The 21,643-nt window shown below is 38.2% G+C and overlaps 4 protein-coding genes across 4 annotated transcripts; all 4 read right to left on the bottom strand.

Annotated features, from left to right (window-relative positions):
• Window positions 1-4,468: 4,468 nt before the first annotated feature.
• On the bottom strand, window positions 4,469-6,612 carry LOC104242693 (protein trichome birefringence-like 35). The gene is made up of 4 exons (XM_009797766.2): window positions 6,380-6,612; window positions 6,036-6,232; window positions 5,723-5,872; window positions 4,469-4,796 (listed from the first exon to the last, which is right to left on the bottom strand). The coding sequence occupies exons 1-4, from the start codon at window positions 6,533-6,535 to the stop codon at window positions 4,469-4,471; spliced, it is 831 nt and encodes a 276-aa protein (XP_009796068.1). The 5' UTR covers window positions 6,536-6,612.
• A 5,692-nt stretch (window positions 6,613-12,304) lies between these two features.
• LOC104242692 (protein trichome birefringence-like 35) lies at window positions 12,305-13,011 on the bottom strand. The gene is made up of 2 exons (XM_009797765.2): window positions 12,822-13,011; window positions 12,305-12,588 (listed from the first exon to the last, which is right to left on the bottom strand). The coding sequence occupies exons 1-2, from the start codon at window positions 13,009-13,011 to the stop codon at window positions 12,305-12,307; spliced, it is 474 nt and encodes a 157-aa protein (XP_009796067.1).
• Window positions 13,012-15,076: 2,065 nt separating this feature from the next.
• Window positions 15,077-17,543, bottom strand: LOC104242691 (protein trichome birefringence-like 34). The gene is made up of 5 exons (XM_009797764.2): window positions 17,204-17,543; window positions 16,866-17,037; window positions 15,959-16,155; window positions 15,598-15,759; window positions 15,077-15,501 (listed from the first exon to the last, which is right to left on the bottom strand). The coding sequence occupies exons 1-5, from the start codon at window positions 17,458-17,460 to the stop codon at window positions 15,129-15,131; spliced, it is 1,161 nt and encodes a 386-aa protein (XP_009796066.2). The 5' UTR covers window positions 17,461-17,543; the 3' UTR covers window positions 15,077-15,128.
• Window positions 17,544-19,343: 1,800 nt separating this feature from the next.
• LOC138883926 (uncharacterized mitochondrial protein AtMg00810-like) lies at window positions 19,344-19,760 on the bottom strand. The gene is made up of 2 exons (XM_070164647.1): window positions 19,638-19,760; window positions 19,344-19,556 (listed from the first exon to the last, which is right to left on the bottom strand). The coding sequence occupies exons 1-2, from the start codon at window positions 19,758-19,760 to the stop codon at window positions 19,344-19,346; spliced, it is 336 nt and encodes a 111-aa protein (XP_070020748.1).
• Window positions 19,761-21,643: the final 1,883 nt, after the last annotated feature.

Here is a 21,643-nt window from a genome sequence, read left to right as displayed (position 1 = left end):
AAGAGAACAAAAGCGTAGGGCTGTCGCACACAAGATCTTTGCCGGACTGAGGGCTCATGGAAACTATAAGCTGCCCAAGCATGCTGACACGAATGATCTTCTCCTGGCTTTGTGTGATGAAGCTGGTTGGCATATTGAAGAAGATGGCACCGTTTACAGGAAGGAGAAGGTCTACACTCTTTTGAATATTTCTCTGTCTGTGCATGAATTAATGCTTTCCCTATGAATTTTAAATCTTGCTATCTAATGTTCACATGGAACTCGGCTTCTATAAGCCGAAAAATATCAAAAACATAGGAAAATGCATAATTTTGAATTTGATATATTGTACTGGACTAGTATGTGTGTGCTTTAACTATTTTCATTCTCCTTTTGTTCTCATACATATCTCTAAGCTTCTAAGAGCATTTAAACATGCTACCATCGATCTAATATATATTCAAAATTATTGCTACGGTTTGATGTTTGAAGGATTTGAGCTTTAATGAAATTCAACTATTATATGGTGATTTTTGTGTTTGATCAATCTTGACAGAATCCGGTGAAGGACATGCCAAGATTGGTTGATGTAGATTCTGCTCAAGTCTCTTTAGAAGATCAAATTAAAGATTCTGACTACTGTAAGTGTGAAGATCAAGTTAAAAATGGAGACTACTGTAAATGTGATGTTGACATGAATGTGGCAGAAACTGAGATAGCTCGGTCACCCCATCCGCTGAAGTGTTCAATGTCAATTTGAACTTATCACTCTCTTCCTAACTATTTCTGTCGCAACAAAAATAGATTAAGTTCAGGGTAAAAGAAAATACGGATATGCTAGTCAGTATCAAGTAACTTTACAAGGAAACAACATTGTGATCAATGTGGTTATCTAAGTCAATTATAGGCATGCTTATATATTAAAATGTGCAAATTACAATATCAAATGAAGCTACTGCGAACTTTGTTAAAAAAAAAATGAAGGTGTGATTTTTATTAACTTAAATTTCTCACCGCTATGTTAGCTTTATATATCCTTAGTCTTAAGTTCGACATTTACCCATACAGTAATTCAAAGCAAGTTTATGTTTGGATCTACTATATGTTGTATAAATTAACTTGGTGATGTCAGATAACCCGCAGGACGGCTATAAATTTATAACTTAGCAACTCGTATTAGCTCAACTTGCACTTTTGAGTGACTCCAACAAATTAGTTTTAATGATAAAACAAACAGCAAACCTTTAGAACAATACTCATTTTGTGTTAATATGGTGGATTGAATTGCTCTGCATTGTTGATTTTCTCCTTTGATTTTTGGCTATTAGTTTGGATCAAGCTTTATAATGTTGCTTGTTTCAAACATGTGGGATGAGAAAACTCAAGTTTTATAGGTTTGATTTTCTGAAGGATTTGAATTCAAACTATAATACAGTTTGTATTTTGAAAAGCAAAGGGAGAATAAAATTGACTGATGACCAAGCCGCATATGGCCAGATATTGCTTCAAATTTTCATTCAAAATTACTACAAGTAATGAGCACAACTACTGAAATGGAACACGAAATAAGTGAAACTCTCTTCATTGGGCAATTGGTGCCCTCACTAATTTTTAATCACTTTGAACAACAAAAATCATTTCAGATGTACATTGTGCTCTATGCATAACTTTGATAGTTGTACGATCAGATATGTGTCGACCCGGCCAGTCGTCTCATGAGTTACCGCTTCGTTTTCCCCATTTCTGTTTCTTTATATTTTCTTATCCGTGTTTTATGGTATCGGGTTGGTCGGATCGAGTCCGGAATGATTTTGGTAAGGTTTGAGACATTTAGTCTCTTTTAAGGAAGTTTAAGTTGGAAAAGTCAACTGGATGTTGACTTATGTGTTAGAGGGCTCAGACGCGAGTTCCGATGGTTCGAGTAGCTTCGGGAGGTGATTTATGGCTTAGGAGTGTGATCGGAATGGGTTTTCGAGGGTTGGAGTAGTTTTAGGCTTGAATTGGCGAAGTTGATATTTTGGCGATTTCCGGTTGATAGGCGAGATTTTGATATAGGGGTCGGAATGGAATTCCGAGAGTTGAAGTAGCTCCTTTGTGTCGTTTGTAATGTGTGTGTAAAACTTCAGGTCATTCGGACGCGGTTTGGTTGGGTTTTTTATCAAAAGCAAAATTTGGAGGATTTTAGAAACTTAGGCTTGAATCCGAGGTGTTTTGGTTGATTTGATGATTGGAACAAGTTTGAATAAGGTATTGTGTTATGTTTGTGCTTTTGGTTGAGGTCCCAAGGGCTCAGAGTGATTTCGGATGGTTAACGGAGAAGTTGGAATTTTGTTGCAGCAGGTGAATTTGCTGCTTCTGGTATTGTCGCACTTGCGGATTGGGGACCGCATGTGCGGTGCCGCATGTACAGGTGATCTATCGCAGAAGCGAAAAAGGGCTAGATGAGCAGAGACCGCAGAAGCAGTACGGTGACCGCATCTGCGATGTCGCAGATGCGGAAGTTGGGTCGCAGATGCGATGTAGGCTGGGTAAATGAATTCCGTAGAAGCGGAGGATTTGACCGCATATGGGGTACCGCAGAAGCGGGTTTCGGACCGCAGATGCAAGTATCCCTGGGCAGAATGTATATAAGTCTTCCTTCGCGATTTTTGAAGGTTTTCACCATTTTTGAACAGGAATTCGGGAGCTTTGGGCGATTTTGAAGAGAGAAATCAAGGAGACTTCATAAAGGTAAGGATTTTGGATCTAAAACACATTTCTATGGTGGTATTTCATGAGTTAAGGCTGTAATTAAAGGAATTAAAGGGCTAAAAATGGAGGATTAAGGCTTGAGTATAAGAGGCATTTAAAGGAGGATTTGAAGGGCCATTTGGACTTCGATATTAGTGTTCTTGATATGCATAGACTCGTGGGGAGATGAATAATCTATTGATGTAAAAATTTCTGAATTTCGAGACGTGGGCCCGGGGGTCGGGTTTTGGTAATTTCGGGATTTGTGCCCTTTATTGATTGTTTTCGCTTGGGATTCGTTCCCTTAGCATATTTTGACGTCCTCATTCTGATTTTGGATAGATTCGACGCGCGTGGAGGCCGATTCGCGGGGCAAAGGCATCACGAGCTAGAGATTTAGCCGGTTCGAGGTGAGTAATGATTGTAAATGATGCTCTGAGGGTTTGAAACCCCGGATTGCACATCGTAGTGCTATGTTGAGGCGAGACACACGCTTGATGAAGAGCGTGGGGTCGTGCACTATTGGGGATTGTGACTTGGTCTGTCCTGGTTGATGATTTTACCGCGTATTTGACTGAAAACTAATTGCTATCATCATTATTTGGGTTGAATGCCATATTTGTGCTCCGTGCCAACTATTTGAACCCTTCGGGAATTTTTTTTACTATTTCCTCACTGTTTTACTATTTCCTCAATGATATTTTAAATGATGTTTGGGCTAACAAATACTGTTTTACTATTGCCCGAGAGGCTTGTGATGATTTTTGTCTGAGTAAGATTGGGGGCCTACATTGTGAGGAAACACTGATACTGATTTGAGGTCGAGGGCCTGAGATATGTACGCCACGAGGTGGCTTGATTGATATGAGGCCGAGGGCCTAGATTTGATGCCACGAGATGGCTTGTTATTGCGCTTGGGGCGTAAGGGGCCCCTCCAGGAGTCTACACACCCCCAGTGAGCGCGGGTACCCATTGTGATGTGAGATTGAGCCCGAGGGGCTGGTATTGTTCTGAGATGTTGCCCGAGGGGCAAACTTCTATTTGTTTACTTTACATTAATTACCTGTCAATTACTTGTTTACTTGTTGAAATAGAATTTTACTTGATTTTTCACTGGTTTACTGTTTTTAAATGATTTTACTGCTTCATTATCGAATGCCTTGTGCCCTACGTGTTTTCTTACTTTCAGTCGTTATTTATATTTGTTTCTCACTGAGTTGGAGTACTCACTTTACTCCATGTACCCCGTATGCAGATTCAGACGTAGCTGGTCTCGCTCCCGAGTGTTGATTCATTCTAGCTTCAGGCGGATCTCGAGGAGTCTTTAGGTAGCTGTTGGCGTTCGCAGCCTGGAGCTCCTCCCTATCTATTTCCTTTATGTTCTTAGTTCAGTATTTAAAACTCTGTAGTTACATTTGAGGATTCAGTATTGTTAGATGCTCGTGACTTGTGACACCTCGGTTAGGGCTGTGTCGGGTTGTATTTCCGCTACTTATTATCATTAAATCATGTTTTAGACTTCTTTTATATTGTTTAACTGCTTTAACAAATGAATTGGGTCTAGTTGGCTGGCCTTGTCTTCACGAGAGGCACCATCACGACCGGGTTCGGGTGTAGGGTCGTGACAAGATACAACAAGTCCTGTTGCAGATGTATGTAGTATTATCGGTCACACTCACATATTTGCACCAACTGCCACAAAATAGTACTCGTGGGTGCAGTAGTATTCTTCGCTTACTCATCGGGCTAAGCCTCCGTGTCAAAAAAATTGAAATAGCAGCTCATTCCATACATCAGACACCCCTGGCAAGCACCAGTGGATGCAATCCGAGTAACTTGCAGGGTTTGCTAATTCCTCAGGGGAGAGTATACCATAAAATTTGCGATAAATACTAGGATGGCCATCTTTCCTGTGTGCTGTAAGGCGAGTGATGTTGAGAACAGTGACCTTTGAGCTCAGCCTAGCTAGTACTTTTTCCATCATCAGCGTTGTGGGCAAGTCGAGGTTAGTTTCCCTGGTTTGGTTCTTTATTGGGAGCTTCTCGCCATAACAGTTTCCTCTTTTTCCTGGTTCCCATTCTTGTTTCCTGAATATACAGAGAAGCAAAAAGATGTAGCATAATTTCTTTCTGTATAGAAGATAAAATGAAAAAAAAGAACAAGAAATAAAGCTAACTAGGAAATCTTTTAGTTTGAATTTCCAGTAGAAAATTGAGCCATAATAATGTCATATTCAACGGAAACTATAAGACGCTTAGAAAGCATATATGCATTTCTATGTTCAGAACTGTGTGTGTGTTTCCCTGCTCCTCAATGTCTCATATGTTATGATCACACGAGAAACATCATGCTCAATACAAAGAAGTGATTATTGTTCGCCACAAGCATACTGTATACAGAATGGAAGCTAAAGGTTAATAAAGAATCCACCCTGAAAATTCTGAAACTTTTGTTTCAAATGAAATGTACTGGAAACTTGACCTCAACCTATGAGATGGATCGGATATGTATGAGCCAACATAAGTATATCTATACATTGGCAGAACTTATGAAGTCTTGTTTTTGTAATAGATCAATTCATTAACATACCATAAAGCCATTTTCTTGTTAACAAAATGACGCCAGACCCCTAATTGCAGCACACTCTACTGTGCAGAATCAGCTTTAAGTTTGATACTTACAATTAAGAGCTCTTTTCCCCTACTTACTGCATCAAAAACAGTATCACACTTTTCTTAAAAAAACAAGCAGTTCTAGTAAGATTTGTGGAGCGGACTCATAAATATCTGTACATTGGCAATGAAATAGAGAACTATATGTCTTCTGTGATGTAATTAGTTCACCACCAATGTTTAGGCATTTGGCAATCTGACTTGACAAACCTTAACAGGCACCATAGTAAACTGATAAGACTTCAAATGAAAAACTTTATATGTCAAAGTTCCTGATTTAGACCATTATAGATTCATGCATAAACTAACATTCAGCAATATAAAAGTTGGTCCTCACTTACAATAAATGTGTAGGAGACATCGTAACGAAAAAGACCTTCTTCATGGGATCAACATTGGATTCTACCCAATTGGCCCAGGCGTCCATGGCCAACTCCATGCCGCTCAATCCATCTATTTCTTCGCAAACTCCATTTTCTTCTGAGCTCCATCTAAGAAGGTAATGGAACTAATTAGATAGCAAATCCCTTGTACTGTATCAAATCTAAGATGTCAACTACTTGTTCGTCGAATATATTTGACTCTCTTTTCAACTGGAAAGATGAACTTAAGTTGCATATCTGAAGAAGCCATGATCTAATAATTCACACTTACAATAGCTTAACAGAGCCCTTTCTCCACCAAATATATGAATTAAAGACCAATATATCAGCATGAATCCAACGCGATGAATGCCTAAGATTTGAGTCAGGACGCAGTATTTTCTCAGGCAATCTGTGACCCATTGGCTCATCAGAATTTGATTCGACAAGAAATGGTGCCCAAAGGAACTCTATGCTGGCATTGTATTCCTGTAGTCAACACAAAAACACTCCAATTTAGCACCAGGTGTTAAACTTTCTTTATTATGAAACAAATGCAAAATCATCATTTAAAGTTTAATATCATTGATAGAATAACAGGTTATCTTTCCATATAATGTTTTAAGTTCACTTGACCTCTGCTCTAAAACTGGTGAGGTGATCTTGTTGTGTCATGAACTGCTTCTCAGCCGGAATAACAGATTGCATTAGACATACCATCGATAACCATTGTCCTCTATTCAGTGAATCGCCTACAAACATTAGTCTTTTCCCTCTTAATTTCTCCCACATTTCAGTCGAATTCCACCTATATACCGTACATTAACAAGTCAACAATGGTAACAAGAATTGCAACAATTTTTGAGACGATTTTGATGAAAGAAAAGAAGTCATATATAGCAAATACAAAGAAGACAAGATGGTCTAAAATATAAAGGGGAAACCTGATGATGTCCATCTCATTGAAGAAGTATTAGGCATGTGCCTAATAAGAGTTTTCTTTGGTTTGGTAGCCAACCTTGTTGACTTGGTTTGGTTGGTAGCCAACCTTGTTGAATTAGTTTGGTTTGGTAGCCAACCTTGTTGAATTTCTTTGGTTTGGTAGCCAACTTTGTTGAATTGTGAAAAGTGTGTGTAAATTGTCAAATATTGTAGGCTTTAGAGGGTGAAGCTTTGGCTATAAAAGGAGAGCTTCAACTCTCATTTCTACACACCAACAAAGAGAGAAAGAAAGAGTGAGGTTTCACAGACAAGGTATAAGAAAATAGTCTGTGAGGAAAATAGAGAGTGAGCGATATTGTAGTGAGGTGGGAATATCAAAAGAGGGTTATTTCTTTTGAGTGTTGTAGTGGTCTTTGGAGTATTTACCTCCGACCTACAAAGTTGTAAAATTCCTTACTATAGTGATATCAGTTGCTCCTCTCGGGGTCGTGGTTTTTTTCCCTTATTCAGAAGGGTTTTCCACGTAAAAATCTTGGTGTCATTGTTACTCTTTTATTCTTGTTAATTACCGTATCTCGGTGCTACATTATTATTCCGCTTTATTACCGTGAATATTATTTTGGTAAGGGGTTTATTCCCAACAACTGGTATCAGAGCACAGGTTCTGCTCGTTCACTGAAATACTATTCACTGTCGGTAGTACTATACTTGGTGAAAAATAAAAATGTCCGGAGTAAAGTACGAGGTAGCAAAATTCAATGGAGATAACGGTTTCTCAACATGGCAAAGAAGGATGAGAGATCTGCTCATCCAACAAGGATTACACAAGGTTCTAGATGTTGATTCCAAAAAGCCTGATACCATGAAAGCTGAGGATTGGGCTGACTTGGATGAAAGAGCTGCTAGTGCAATCAGGTTGCACTTATCAGATGATGTGGTAAATAACATCATTGATGAAGACACTGCACGTGGAATTTGGACAAGGTTGGAAAGCCTATACATGTCCAAAACGCTGACAAATAAATTGTACCTGAAGAAGCAGTTATACGCCCTACACATGAGTGAAGGTACGAATTTTTTGTCACATTTAAATGTGTTTAACGGACTAATCACACAGCTTGCCAACCTCGGAGTGAAAATCGAGGAAGAAGATAAAGCCATCTTGCTATTGAACTCGTTGCCATCTTCGTACGATAATTTGGCAACAACCATCCTGCACGGTAAGACTACTATTGAGTTGAAAGATGTCACATCGGCTCTTCTACTCAATGAGAAGATGAGAAAGAAGCCTGAAAATCAAGGACAGGCTCTCATCACAGAAGGTAGAGGCAGGAGTTATCAAAGGAGTTCGAACAACTATGGTAGATCCGGAGCTCGTGGGAAGTCAAAGAACCGATCCAAATCAAGAGTCAGAAATTGCTACAACTGTAATCAACCAGGTCACTTCAAAAGAGATTGCCCAAATCCAAGGAAGGGCAAAGGTGAAACCAGTGGCCAGAAGAATGACGACAACACAGCCGCCATGGTGCAAAATAATGATAATGTTGTCCTCTTTATAAATGAGGAAGAGGAATGCATGCACCTGTCAGGTTCAGAGTCGGAATGGGTGGTTGACACAGCGGCATCTCACCATGCCACACCGGTAAGAGATCTTTTTTGCAGATATGTAGCAGGTGATTTCGGCACAGTGAAAATGGGTAACACAAGTTACTCAAAGATTGCGGGGATTGGTGACATTTGTATCAAGACAAATGTCGGATGCACATTGGTTCTAAAGGATGTGCGGCATGTACCTGATTTACGGATGAACTTGATCTCGGGAATTGCTTTAGACCGAGATGGATACGAGAGCTATTTTGCAAATCAAAAGTGGAGACTCACTAAGGGATCATTGGTGATTGCAAAGGGAGTTGCTCGTGGCACGTTGTACAGGACAAATGCAGAAATATGCCAAGGTGAATTGAACGCGGCACAAGATGAGATTTCTGTAGATTTGTGGCACAAAAGAATGGGTCATATGAGCGAGAAGGGATTGCAGATTCTTGCCAAGAAATCACTCATTTCTTATGCCAAAGGTACAACGGTAAAACCTTGTGACTACTGTTTATTTGGTAAGCAGCATAGAGTCTCATTTCAGACATCGTCTGAAAGAAAATTGAATATACTTGATTTAGTATATTCTGATGTTTGCGGCCCAATGGAAATTGAATCAATGGGCGGTAACAAATATTTTGTTACTTTTATTGATGATGCTTCACGAAAATTATGGGTTTATATTTTGAAAACCAAAGATCAGGTGTTTCAAGTTTTCCAGAAGTTTCATGCTCTAGTAGAAAGGGAGACGGGTCGAAAGCTAAAGCGTCTCCGAAGTGACAATGGAGGTGAGTACACTTCAAGGGAATTTGAAGAGTATTGTTCAAGTCATGGGATCAGACATGAAAAGACAGTTCCTGGAACCCCACAGCACAATGGCGTAGCCGAGAGGATGAACCGCACCATTGTGGAGAAGGTGAGAAGCATGCTCAGAATGGCTAAACTGCCTAAGTCATTCTGGGGTGAAGCAGTTCAGACAGCCTGTTACCTGATCAATAGGAGTCCATCAGTTCCGTTGGCGTTTGAAATCCCAGAGAGAGTCTGGACCAACAAGGAGGTGTCCTACTCGCATCTGAAGGTGTTCGGTTGCAGAGCTTTTGCACATGTACCAAAAGAGCAGAGAACAAAGCTGGATGATAAATCTATTCCCTGCATATTTATCGGATATGGAGATGAAGAGTTCGGGTACAGACTGTGGGATCTTGTAAAGAAGAAGGTCATCAGAAGTAGAGATGTAGTCTTCCGAGAAAGTGAAGTTGGAACTGCTGCTGATATGTCAGAAAAGGCGAAGAATGGTATAATTCCTAACTTTGTTACTATTCCTTCTACTTCTAACAATCCCACAAGTGCAGAAAGTACGACCGACGAGGTTGCCGAGCAGGGGGAGCAACCTGGTGAGGTTATTGAGCAGGGGGAGCAACTTGATGAAGGTGTCGAGGAAGTGGAGCACCCCACTCAGGGAGAAGAACAACCTCAACCTCTGAGGAGATCAGAGAGGCCAAGGGTAGAGTCACGCAGGTACCCTTCCACAGAGTATGTCCTCATCAGTGATGAGGGGGAGCCAGAAAGTCTTAAGGAGGTGTTGTCCCATCCAGAAAAGAACCAGTGGATGAAAGCTATGCAAGAAGAGATGGAATCTCTCCAGAAAAATGGCACATACAAGCTGGTTGAACTTCCAAAGGGTAAAAGACCACTCAAATGCAAATGGGTCTTTAAACTCAAGAAAGATGGAGATGGCAAGCTGGTCAGATACAAAGCTCGATTGGTGGTTAAAGGCTTCGAACAGAAGAAAGGTATTGATTTTGACGAAATTTTCTCCCCCGTTGTTAAAATGACTTCTATTCGAACAATTTTGAGCTTAGCAGCTAGCCTAGATCTTGAAGTGGAGCAGTTGGATGTGAAAACTGCATTTCTTCATGGAGATTTGGAAGAGGAGATTTATATGGAGCAACCAGAAGGATTTGAAGTAGCTGGAAAGAAACACATGGTGTGCAAATTGAATAAGAGTCTTTATGGATTGAAGCAGGCACCAAGGCAGTGGTACATGAAGTTTGATTCATTCATGAAAAGTCAAACATACCTAAAGACCTATTCTGATCCATGTGTATACTTCAAAAGATTTTCTGAGAATAACTTTATTATATTGTTGTTGTATGTGGATGACATGTTAATTGTAGGAAAAGACAAGGGGTTGATAGCAAAGTTGAAAGGAGATCTGTCCAAGTCATTTGATATGAAGGACTTGGGCCCAGCACAACAAATTCTAGGGATGAAGATAGTTCGAGAGAGAACAAGTAGAAAGTTGTGGCTATCTCAGGAGAAGTACATTGAACGTGTACTAGAACGCTTCAACATGAAGAATGCTAAGCCAGTCAGCACACCTCTTGCTGGTCATCTAAAGTTGAGTAAGAAGATGTGTCCTACAACAGTGGAGGAGAAAGGGAACATGGCTAAAGTTCCTTATGCTTCAGCAGTCGGAAGCTTGATGTATGCAATGGTATGTACTAGACCTGATATTGCTCACGCAGTTGGTGTTGTCAGCAGGTTTCTTGAAAATCCTGGAAAGGAACATTGGGAAGCAGTCAAGTGGATACTCAGGTACCTGAGAGGTACCACGGGAGATTGTTTGTGCTTTGGAGGATCTGATCCAATCTTGAAGGGCTATACAGATGCTGATATGGCAGGTGACATTGACAACAGAAAATCTACTACTGGATATTTATTTACATTTTCAGGGGGAGCTATATCATGGCAGTCTAAGTTGCAGAAGTGCGTTGCACTTTCAACAACTGAAGCAGAGTACATTGCCGCTACAGAAACTGGCAAGGAGATGATATGGCTCAAGCGATTCCTTCAAGAGCTTGGATTGCATCAGAAGGAGTATGTCGTCTATTGTGACAGTCAAAGTGCAATAGACCTTAGCAAGAACTCTATGTACCATGCAAGGACCAAACACATTGATGTGAGATATCATTGGATTCGAGAAATGGTAGATGATGAATCTCTAAAAGTCTTGAAGATTTCTACAAGTGAGAATCCCGCAGATATGCTGACCAAGGTGGTACCAAGGAACAAGTTCGAGCTATGCAAAGAACTTGTCGGCATGCACTCAAACTAGAAGACAGTGCTACCTCCTCTAGATGAATGAGACTGGAGGGGGAGATTGATGATGTCCATCTCATTGAAGAAGTATTAGGCATGTGCCTAATAAGAGTTTTCTTTGGTTTGGTAGCCAACCTTGTTGACTTGGTTTGGTTGGTAGCCAACCTTGTTGAATTAGTTTGGTTTGGTAGCCAACCTTGTTGAATTTCTTTGGTTTGGTAGCCAACTTTGTTGAATTGTGAAAAGTGTGTGTAAATTGTCAAATATTGTAGGCTTTAGAGGGTGAAGCTTTGGCTATAAAAGGAGAGCTTCAACTCTCATTTCTACACACCAACAAAGAGAGAAAGAAAGAGTGAGGTTTCACAGACAAGGTATAAGAAAATAGTCTGTGAGGAAAATAGAGAGTGAGCGATATTGTAGTGAGGTGGGAATATCAAAAGAGGGTTATTTCTTTTGAGTGTTGTAGTGGTCTTTGGAGTATTTACCTCCGACCTACAAAGTTGTAAAATTCCTTACTATAGTGATATCAGTTGCTCCTCTCGGGGTCGTGGTTTTTTTCCCTTATTCAGAAGGGTTTTCCACGTAAAAATCTTGGTGTCATTGTTACTCTTTTATTCTTGTTAATTACCGTATCTCGGTGCTACATTATTATTCCGCTTTATTACCGTGAATATTATTTTGGTAAGAGGTTTATTCCCAACAAAACCTTGAACCATTCTCGTAGTTAAGATTTTAGAATTTTTTTTTTTTTTACTGAACTGCTTTCAACTATTGAATACTAAGATCAGCGAGAAGCTTGACACTGCATAGCAAGGTACAAGAATAAGTAGCTCCAGACCGTAGAAGATGTAACAACAACAACAACAATTACGTCTCAGTCTCAAAATTGTTAGTGAGTCCGAACAAGAGCCAAAAGAAAGAAAGTTACATCTTCAAATTGCAGTTGTGAGGCTGCCATCTCCAATACTGGTAATCCAGATCAGGCCGTCCATATTTTTGGCAAGCTACTTGATCTGACATATACGGACAATCAGATTCGTTATACAGTGGATGTGAAGTGTTATCAAAGACCCATTTGCCAGAAGTGTAATCACACGTCTCCAATAGTTCTCTCCGGCCTCCGGACTCCAGTACAGGGCTACCCCATTTAGCTCTCCTTCCGCTATGCTTAACAGTAAAATGGCAGGTACTTGATTTATCCAAAGGCACTATTAAAAAAAAAAAAAAATCAAACATATTCACAGGAAAATCCCATCAGGCCAGCTAAGAAAAACATGAAATTAAACTATGCATGTATAACCCCGAATTTCTACAGAATGCAGAAAATAATATATGGTAAAAATCCATTAACAAGCCCTAAAGAACTTGCTAATGAAAAAAAGGAAAAAGTTTGAAAAGAGAATATAATTTTGACGATCCCAAAACTTTTTTGGGGACTGACCTGGAGGATTTCTTGGGATGGTGAGGTTTTCATTATGACTAGATTTCAATAAAGGTTCTTTCTTGGATGAAAATGTAACACCATTGAAAAAGGGGTCTTCTACATTATATAAGATGAAGAAGACTACGAAGAGGAAAAACACGAGTGTTATGAGAGGATACTGTATTCTGTTCATCAGCCATATCTGCATTGTGTATTTGTGTCTGTAACAATAAGAAAAAGCAATGATTTGAAGACTCTTGGTCGATAACGATTCAGTTAGGCATATTTTTGTAGACAGCTGATAATGATGTTTAAATCAAAGCACGACTAAAATTGATTTCTGCTTATTGTCTATGATCAAAGTATGTTCTTAATGATAATTAAAACCTGGATGTGTCTAAAAAATAGATTGGTCCATCTATTGACTTGTTGATTTGCTTGTGTATTAGAATCTGTTTTTTGTTTCTTTACCTAAGAATTCATTAATCTTACATTCTGCAGAAAAGGAAGAAACTATTTCCACTTTGAGAAAGATTTGGTTTTTAATAGGTACTTGAATGATCATCTTTTCTGAAATCCGAGAGCTGCGTATTTCTTCAACATTCATATATCTTATACTTAATTCCTCTACTGCAGACTTCGCTAAACTACTATTTTCATCGTCTTCTAGTTTGATTACTTCCTCTATAATCTTCTATAGGTACATGCTCAGATTCATTGAAGCAATTTCCATTTTTTGACCATTCCAAATTCATGGCCCCTGCATTTAAAGAAGGTCCTTAACTGATTAAGCAAATCAATCATTGGACTTGATTTTTCCTATAGAAGAACAGCAACAACAGTATCGTGAGAGGAAGTAACGCTAAAAGTAATGCCATGATTGCGTACAACATTAGTGAATAATTAATTTTTTCAAAAAACTTGTAAATCAGATACTTACAATGTGAAGAGCTAGCATCCAGCTGACACTCAATTCCTCATTCCATCCCTCTCCAAGGAAGATGCAATAATAGAGACAAATGAAAGGTCCTTGTACACGAGTTGGAGACACGCTAATGAATAAAATCTCGATACAATTAAAGACGGATTTCAAGCCAATGCTACCAAGTTCTTGTCATCTCATAGCTAAGATGACGGAATCTGAGTACATATTCAACTCAAAAACTTATAAAGACAGATGAGTGAAACGGTACCTTTATACACCCCTTAACTACTGATCACGTGGAATATTATATATCTCCATCAATTATGTAGCATATTACTACTATTTTTGTAACTTACATCTGAGCTTTAAACAAGATTGCAATGGACATAGTAGCAGTATCTATGTGCCAAATCAACTAATGTTTTAGGTATGCTACCTTTCATTCTAGTTGTGGATTTCTGTTTACCACGTTGGTGGCTGCATTTTGGCTAGTGCTTGGTCACCTATAAGGAAACATTGGTCAGTGTTTTTGATCAAATAGTGTTACAATGAACATTAATCCACTATCTTCATAATAAGGATGGGGGGTTAATCGATCAAATAACAATTAAGCACCCACAAAAGAATATCTGGAATATAGTACATATTGTTCTGAGTTTCCCCCTTTCTATTAGACAAGAAAAAGACTGTAATTAGGACATGCTATCAGGATGATGAGCTCCAAAAACGCGTTCAACAGGTTAGAGATCATCTCAACCTTGAACAATATAGATGTTTGAAATATATTGACAAGCAGCAAACTTTAACTGTCCTGTAAAATTATTTAAAGTAGAAATTTGAAATTTGTGCCCCATTTCTACCAATTGCATTTCATGTGGGGTTCTTGTCCATGCTGCATTGTTAGATACTTATAATATGGAATGATATAAACTGAATTTCTTTTCTGAACTCCTAATTTTATCGGTTCCAATAAATTAATCAAATTCAACTTGTTTCTGAAGTACTAGGGCTCGCACTAGTCATTGGATTCCACCTTTATTATGTCTCTCTTTTTTCCTAATGCTATTCTTATATATGATGGGAGAGGAGCAGGTGAATTTACACCCAATTTGAGGGCAGTTGGGACACTTTTAGGTTGAAATATATGGGAGTCTTAGCGTAACTGGTTAAGTGCTGCCATGAGCCGTGGAAACAGTCTCTAGCAAAAATGCAAGGTAAGACTGCGTACATTAGACCCTTGTGGTCCGGCACGTCTCCGGGCCCCGCGTATAGCGGGAGCTTAGTGCACCGGACTGCCTTTTTAAGTTGAAATATCGGGTGCTGCTTAATATATACAATAATTGTAAATCTGGCTGAACTACTTCATACATTTCAAGATTCTATGCACAAAAAATAGATCATTACAATTTCACTCTATTTTCTCTTGAGGAGTTCATGATATAGGCAAAAAGAATCTGATTCCAAACATCAGGCACACCAGGAAGACACCAATGTACGCAATCTGCATAACTTCTTGGATTTAACAATTCTTCTTTAGTTAGAGCAACCCAATTCCTTTTGTAAATTGATGGATGTGCATCTTTTCTATAATCTGATAAATGTGTTATGTTAAGATATTGTATATCTAAACCCCTTTTTTGCAGCCCATTTACAGCTTCCTCAGCTATTTCCATCATCTTTACATCATTTTCACTTCCCCAATACTGTTTTCTTGATATTGGTTCTGTTTCATTATAGCAGTTTTGACCATTTCCCATGCCCCAATCTGTGGCACTGCATATAACAAAACAAAACAAAAAATCAATCTTTCATTGTTTATAAAAGAATTTAGATTTATGTGGACGAACAACTTCGTCATCATTATCATACTTTCTGTGAGGAGGAGAGAGGCTCATGAAAAACAATCTTGTCCTTTTTCTGTCAATTTGAAATTCCAACCAATCTGACCATGTTCTTAATGCCATCTCATACCGGCGCAACTTCATCCCAACCTTTTTATAGATTGCATCAGAGCTTTCAAAAGATCCCCACCTGTGTAAAGTTGGCATAGAAATACAAAAAAGTTCAAGTTCTATACACTGACAGTATCAAAAATATTTACACAATCAAATCACCTATAAAGCGACCTGATAAAAACAGTGACTTAGTGTTCCACTTAAATCCAAATATGAAATGCTTGGTATAGACTGTGAATTCTAAAGGAGTAGTTATTTTCATGGAATAAACTTACAGAAGTGTCATTTGGGATTCAAGCCACCAGGTGAAGGAATCAAAGATGAGAATATCTGCATCAATCCAATTCCTAGCATGCTTTTCAATTGCCTCAATTCTGATAATTCTATCCCGGACACGGTGCTTCACTGGATCATCACAATTTGATTCCACTAGCAATGGTGACCAGTAGAAATCAATTGTTGCATTGTATTCCTTCATAATGTTTAGAAAATGAAAATCTTAGCCACACAGAACAATTATTTCTCTTGAAGCAAGAAAATATAAGCCAGTTGATATTAGTAATATTCTCATCTATTTGAATATACCACCTAACAATCAGGCAATTTCAGCAAAGAGAACTCTAACAAACTCTAACGACAGACAAATGCAACAAATACAACATGACTAACCACCCAAGAGTAATGTGGCCTAATAGTATAACGTGGAACAAAAATAATAGGAGACCAGAGTTCAAATTCCAGTAAAGACAAAAAACGCTTAGTGAATTCTTTTTATTGAAACGGATCTAAACTAACCTTATCGCTTGCTAAATGGTTTATAGATACCCCGTCCATCTATCCGTCCAAAAAAGCACATGACGTTAATTCTAATAATAAAATTGCTCACACGTCTAATGGCAGAACCTCTGGGCCAATTTAATGATGTGGCCGTTTTTTACTAGGCCACGTGGCAAGCTCAGGCTGAAAGCAAAAAATGAGTCTTATTTCGATCCACCTACCTGATCCGACCCTAAGTTTTCTTACCTAGGTCATAAAATTCACATTTTAATTTATACTGGTGAAAGGTAGCCGGTATCGTAAAAAGGCTTGCTTTCCATGGAGTACAAATTGATCCATGAAACCAAGAGCAGTATCTGTAACTAGCAAACTAAATCTTAGATGTTGAGAGAGAAGAGTAATTACCTTGACCTCAAAGGTGATCAAGTTGCCTTTCCAAATAGGTGGTTTAAGAGATGGAATTCCAGAGGATTCAATTAAGCATACCATAGAAACCCATTGGTTCTTATTCAATGAATCTCCAACAAACAACACCCTCTTCCCTTTTAGCTTCTCCAACAATGCTTTGGCATTAAACCTACAATTTCATAACATAAATACAACGACAACCCAGTAAAATTTTACAAGTGGGGTCTGGGAAGGGTAGAGTATAAGCAAACATTATCCCTACTCCGAGGGAATAGAGAGGCTGTGACCCCCAACTCAAGAAAATACATACATTAAAATACATTTTGAGTTTGTACCTTGGAAGATCACAATCATGAGGTTGCCATCTCCAATGTTGAAATTTTGAGTTTTTTCTTCCAAACTTATGACAAGCAAAATCATCAGTCATAAAAGAACATTGTTGTTCTTTGTATAGAGGATATGAGACATTATCAAAAACCCAACTTCCAGAAAACAAATTGCATTTTGGTTTTGGAGATGAGTTTTTTCTTATAGGCTTATTTGCTAGGATTTTACCAGCATTATTACTATCTCCTATAAGATAAAAAGACATAAAAAGAAAGACCAAGAGCAGGATTCCAAAAATATAATGCAAATTATATAGGACTACCCATGATTTATGTACTACTTTTTCTGCACTTGCCATTATGTTCTCTCAAAAAAACTCTTTTAATCTTCTTATGAGGTTACTGATACTTATAGTAAGAAGGAGAAGCAGAGTTGTTGAATTTGAAAGAAATTTCAACTGCTTTTCTTTTCTTGTTTTGTCAGTCTGAGTTAGTAAACAATCTTTGCCTCTTTTTTTTTTGCAAAAAGAAAACTATCACTAAACAAAAAAACAAAACACAGAGGATTATTAAATAAAAATAAAACAGAAGCTGGTCAAAAACTAGTAGTACTATGAACTATTAGCTGTGATTTAGTTGGTTTTATTTTACTTTTTCTGATAAATCATGAAACTACTTCTCTAAATAATTTAATAAGTTTAAGTTCACCTAATCTGTAAGTGAGATTTTTAGTGAATTAGGAGCTCACTTAATCTGATTTTTATGAGTCTGTTTAAGTCTTTATTATCGCTATTACTATGAGTTAATTTAATTTGTTTAAGTTCTTAATTTATTCTGGTATCTAATTAACTAGAAGTGATAAGGACTTTTGAAGCAACGATAAAGTTGTTTCCATGTGATTTATAGGTTCACGGGTTCGAACCGTGGAAACAACCATTAATACTTGTATTAGGTTAGGTTGCCTACATCACATCACTTAATGTGCGGCTCTTTCTCGGATCATGTGTACACGGAATACATTGTGCGTCGGGCTGTCCTTTATATAATTAACTAGAAGACGGAACATGCAGCAAAATGTAATTGTTGTTTCTTTAATTTCTACATGATCTGCAATTTTAGTCTATTTAATTTCTGTTTAGAGATACGCAATCTTTTCTTTCTCTCTCTTTTTATTTTCCTTTCATTTTTAATTTTTTTTCCAGCTAGTTTATTGTCATTTTCTGCAAGATTCTTCCAATGTCTGGCGATAAACGTGCTGAAATTTTGACGAATGTTTGTTAATAATACATGCACATGCATCCACCTCGTAAAATGTACAACCTCTTATGCAGCTCGAGATTAGTAGTTCTCTTTATTCTTTTTTTCTATTTTATTTCTTTTTAGGAGTCCAACATTCTAATATCTCATTAATTAGGATTTATAAGTTTCGTTTCATTAATCTTGTTAATGATGCTCTAAATTATATGTGAGATTTAAAATTCATATGTTTATTCAAAAAGATTATGGGGATTTAATTTCACACGAGTACAAAATTGCAATATGAAAACCGTTGAAGTAGCTAGTTTGACTTAAAACCAATTGATTTGGAATCAATTTCAAATTCCATTTAATCTATGAATATCCAAACGGTAATTAATAAGGTATGGAAGAATCAAATTGGCATATTATTCCATGTAGTGATACATATATATACATGTACATAAGGTGCTAACTAAGGAAAGAAATAAAAGAGATTCCTACAAATCTGCTATCTATATATGGGTTATGTACACTACTAAGAAACAGTCTATGTTCATTGTATAAAGTGTCTAGGTTCATTCTGTAACACTCCCCCTCAAGCTAGAGCATATATATTGATCATGCCCAGCTTGTTACAAAGGTAATCAACTCGAGTGTCATTCAATGTTTTAGTGAACAAATCAGCTAGCTGCTCTCATGTCTTCACGTAGCCAGTAGAAATCAAGTTCTCCCGAATCTTCTCATGAATAAAATGATAGTCAACTTCAATATGTTTGGTTCTTTCATGATACACTGGATTTGAGGCAATATGGAGTGCATCTTGATTATCACACCAGAGTTTTAATGGAGTAGGATGCTTCAACCCAATTTCAGTTAAATGGTGATGTATCCACATTATCTCACATGTTGATTATGCCATAGCTCTATACTCAGATTCTGCACTGGACCTAGATACAACATTTTGTTTCTTACTTCTCCATGATACCAAGTTTCCACTAACAAATACACAGTAACCAATAGTAGATCTTCTATCAATCTTGGATCCAGCCCAATCTGCATCTGCAAAATACTCAATGCGAGAATGACCGTGATTGCTATATAATATGCCAAGTCCAGTAGCTCCCTTTAAGTAACATAGGATCTGCTCCAAAGCCTCTCAATGTTTAACAGTGAGCGCGGACATGAACTGGCTAACCATACTCACTGTAAAAGCAATATTTGGACGAGTCACAGTGAAATAGTTTAATCTCCCAACTAACCTCCTGTATCTATCTGGATCATTAAATGGATCGCCATCATCTTTCCAAAGATGCAAATTAGGAACCATTTAAGTACTGCAAGGCTTGGAAACTAGCTTACCAGTTTCTGCTAGTAAGTCAAGAATATACTATCTCTGAGATAGAAAAATTTCCTTCTTGCTTATAGTTATTTCTACTCCCAAGAAGTATTTCAGTTTTCCCAAGTCTTTTGTATGAAACTTAATATGCAAGAAAGACTTGAGAGAAGATATTCCTACATAATCACTCCCTGTGGTAACAATGTCATCCACATATACGACAAGGAGAATAGATCCAGCTGTTGATTGCTTAAAGAAGACAGAATGATCACATTTTCTCTTTTTCAGCCCAAATTCTTGAACTGCTTCACTAAATTTACCAAACCAAGCCCGGGGACTCTACATCAAGCCATATAAGAATTTTTTCAAATGACAGACCTTGCCATACTCCCCCTGAGCAACAAAACCAGGTGGTTGCTCCATATATACCTCTTCATGGAGATCACCATGAAGAAAAGTATTCTTAATATCCAATTGATGCAAAGGCCAATTCTCAGAAGCAGCTAGAGAAATGAACAAGCGGACAGAAGTAAGTTTGGCAAGTGCAGAGAAGGTGTTTGAATAATCCATCCCATAAGTCTGAGCATACCCCTTAGCCACAAGCCTAGCCTTAAGTCTCGCCACAGAGCCATCAGGATTAACTTTAACCGTAAAGACCCACTTGCATCCCACTACTTTCTTTCCACTGGGTAAATCCACTAAATCCTAAGTGTGATTTTTCTCTAAGGCATGTATTTCCTCAAGCATTGCTTCAGACCATCCAAGATGATTCAAAGCCTCCTTCACCATTTGGGTATAAAAACAGAGTCTAGAGACACAATCAAAGATCTAGATGCAACGGATAAGTGGTCATAGGAAACAAAATTAGCAATAGAATATGTGGATTTGCAAGTACGTATACCTTTGCAAAGAGCAATTGAAAGGTCAAGGTCTTGTGGAGGGTTAGGTGGAGGCAAAACTGATGATGAAGGAACTGCTGCAGAACATGTATCATTCGTCTGTTTCCTCCACGAGTAAACTTGAGTAATTGGCGGTCTTGCTAACACAATTGGAGCAAGTCCTGAAGGCAGAATAGTGGATTGGTGCTCGATAGAACTAGGAGATGGAGGAACATCATCTCATTGTTTTGTCAAAGTACGAGTAACCTGATATACTAGCCAGTCATCTTCCACCCCCTGACTTGTAGAAATGGGAGGTGCATAGAAGAATGGTGTAGTATCTGAAAATACCATATCTATTGACACCAAATATTTGCCACGTTCAGTATAATAACACTGATACCCCTTCTGAAGGCGAGAATAACCAAGGAAAACACACTTCAATGCCTTGGGATCCAACTTGGTAACAGATGGTAGAACATCTCGAACACAACATGTGCTTCCAAATACCTTAGGTTCCACCGGAAATAATGCTTTGTTTGGAAAAAGGACATTGTAAGGCACATTACCACCAAGCACAGTAGACGGTATGCGATTAGTCAGAAAGCAAGCCGTAGAGACCTCATCAGCCTAGAACTATTTAGGAACCTTCATTTGGAACAAAAATGCCCCAGTTGTCTCAAGTAGATGCCTATTTTTCCTCTCAGCAACTCTATTTTGAGAGGGTGTATCAACACATGAAGGCTGATGTAGTATACCATGTTGTCTCATGTATGAGTGAAATAACTCTGACATGTATTCTTTAGCATCATCACTCCTTAGAATACGCACCGAAGCATTAAATTGAGTTTTGACTTCAGCACAGAAAGCAGAAAAGTGAGTAAACACTTCAGAGCGGCTCTTCATAAAGTAAATCCAAGTTATTCGAGAAAAATCATCTACAAAGGTAACAAAATACTTATGCCCAGTTTTGGAAACAACGAGACATGGTCCCCA

Source organism: Nicotiana sylvestris, chromosome 12 (assembly GCF_000393655.2).
Source record: "Nicotiana sylvestris chromosome 12, ASM39365v2, whole genome shotgun sequence".
NCBI lineage: Eukaryota > Viridiplantae > Streptophyta > Magnoliopsida > Solanales > Solanaceae > Nicotiana > Nicotiana sylvestris.
This window is presented reverse-complemented; position numbering and strand designations above follow the sequence as displayed.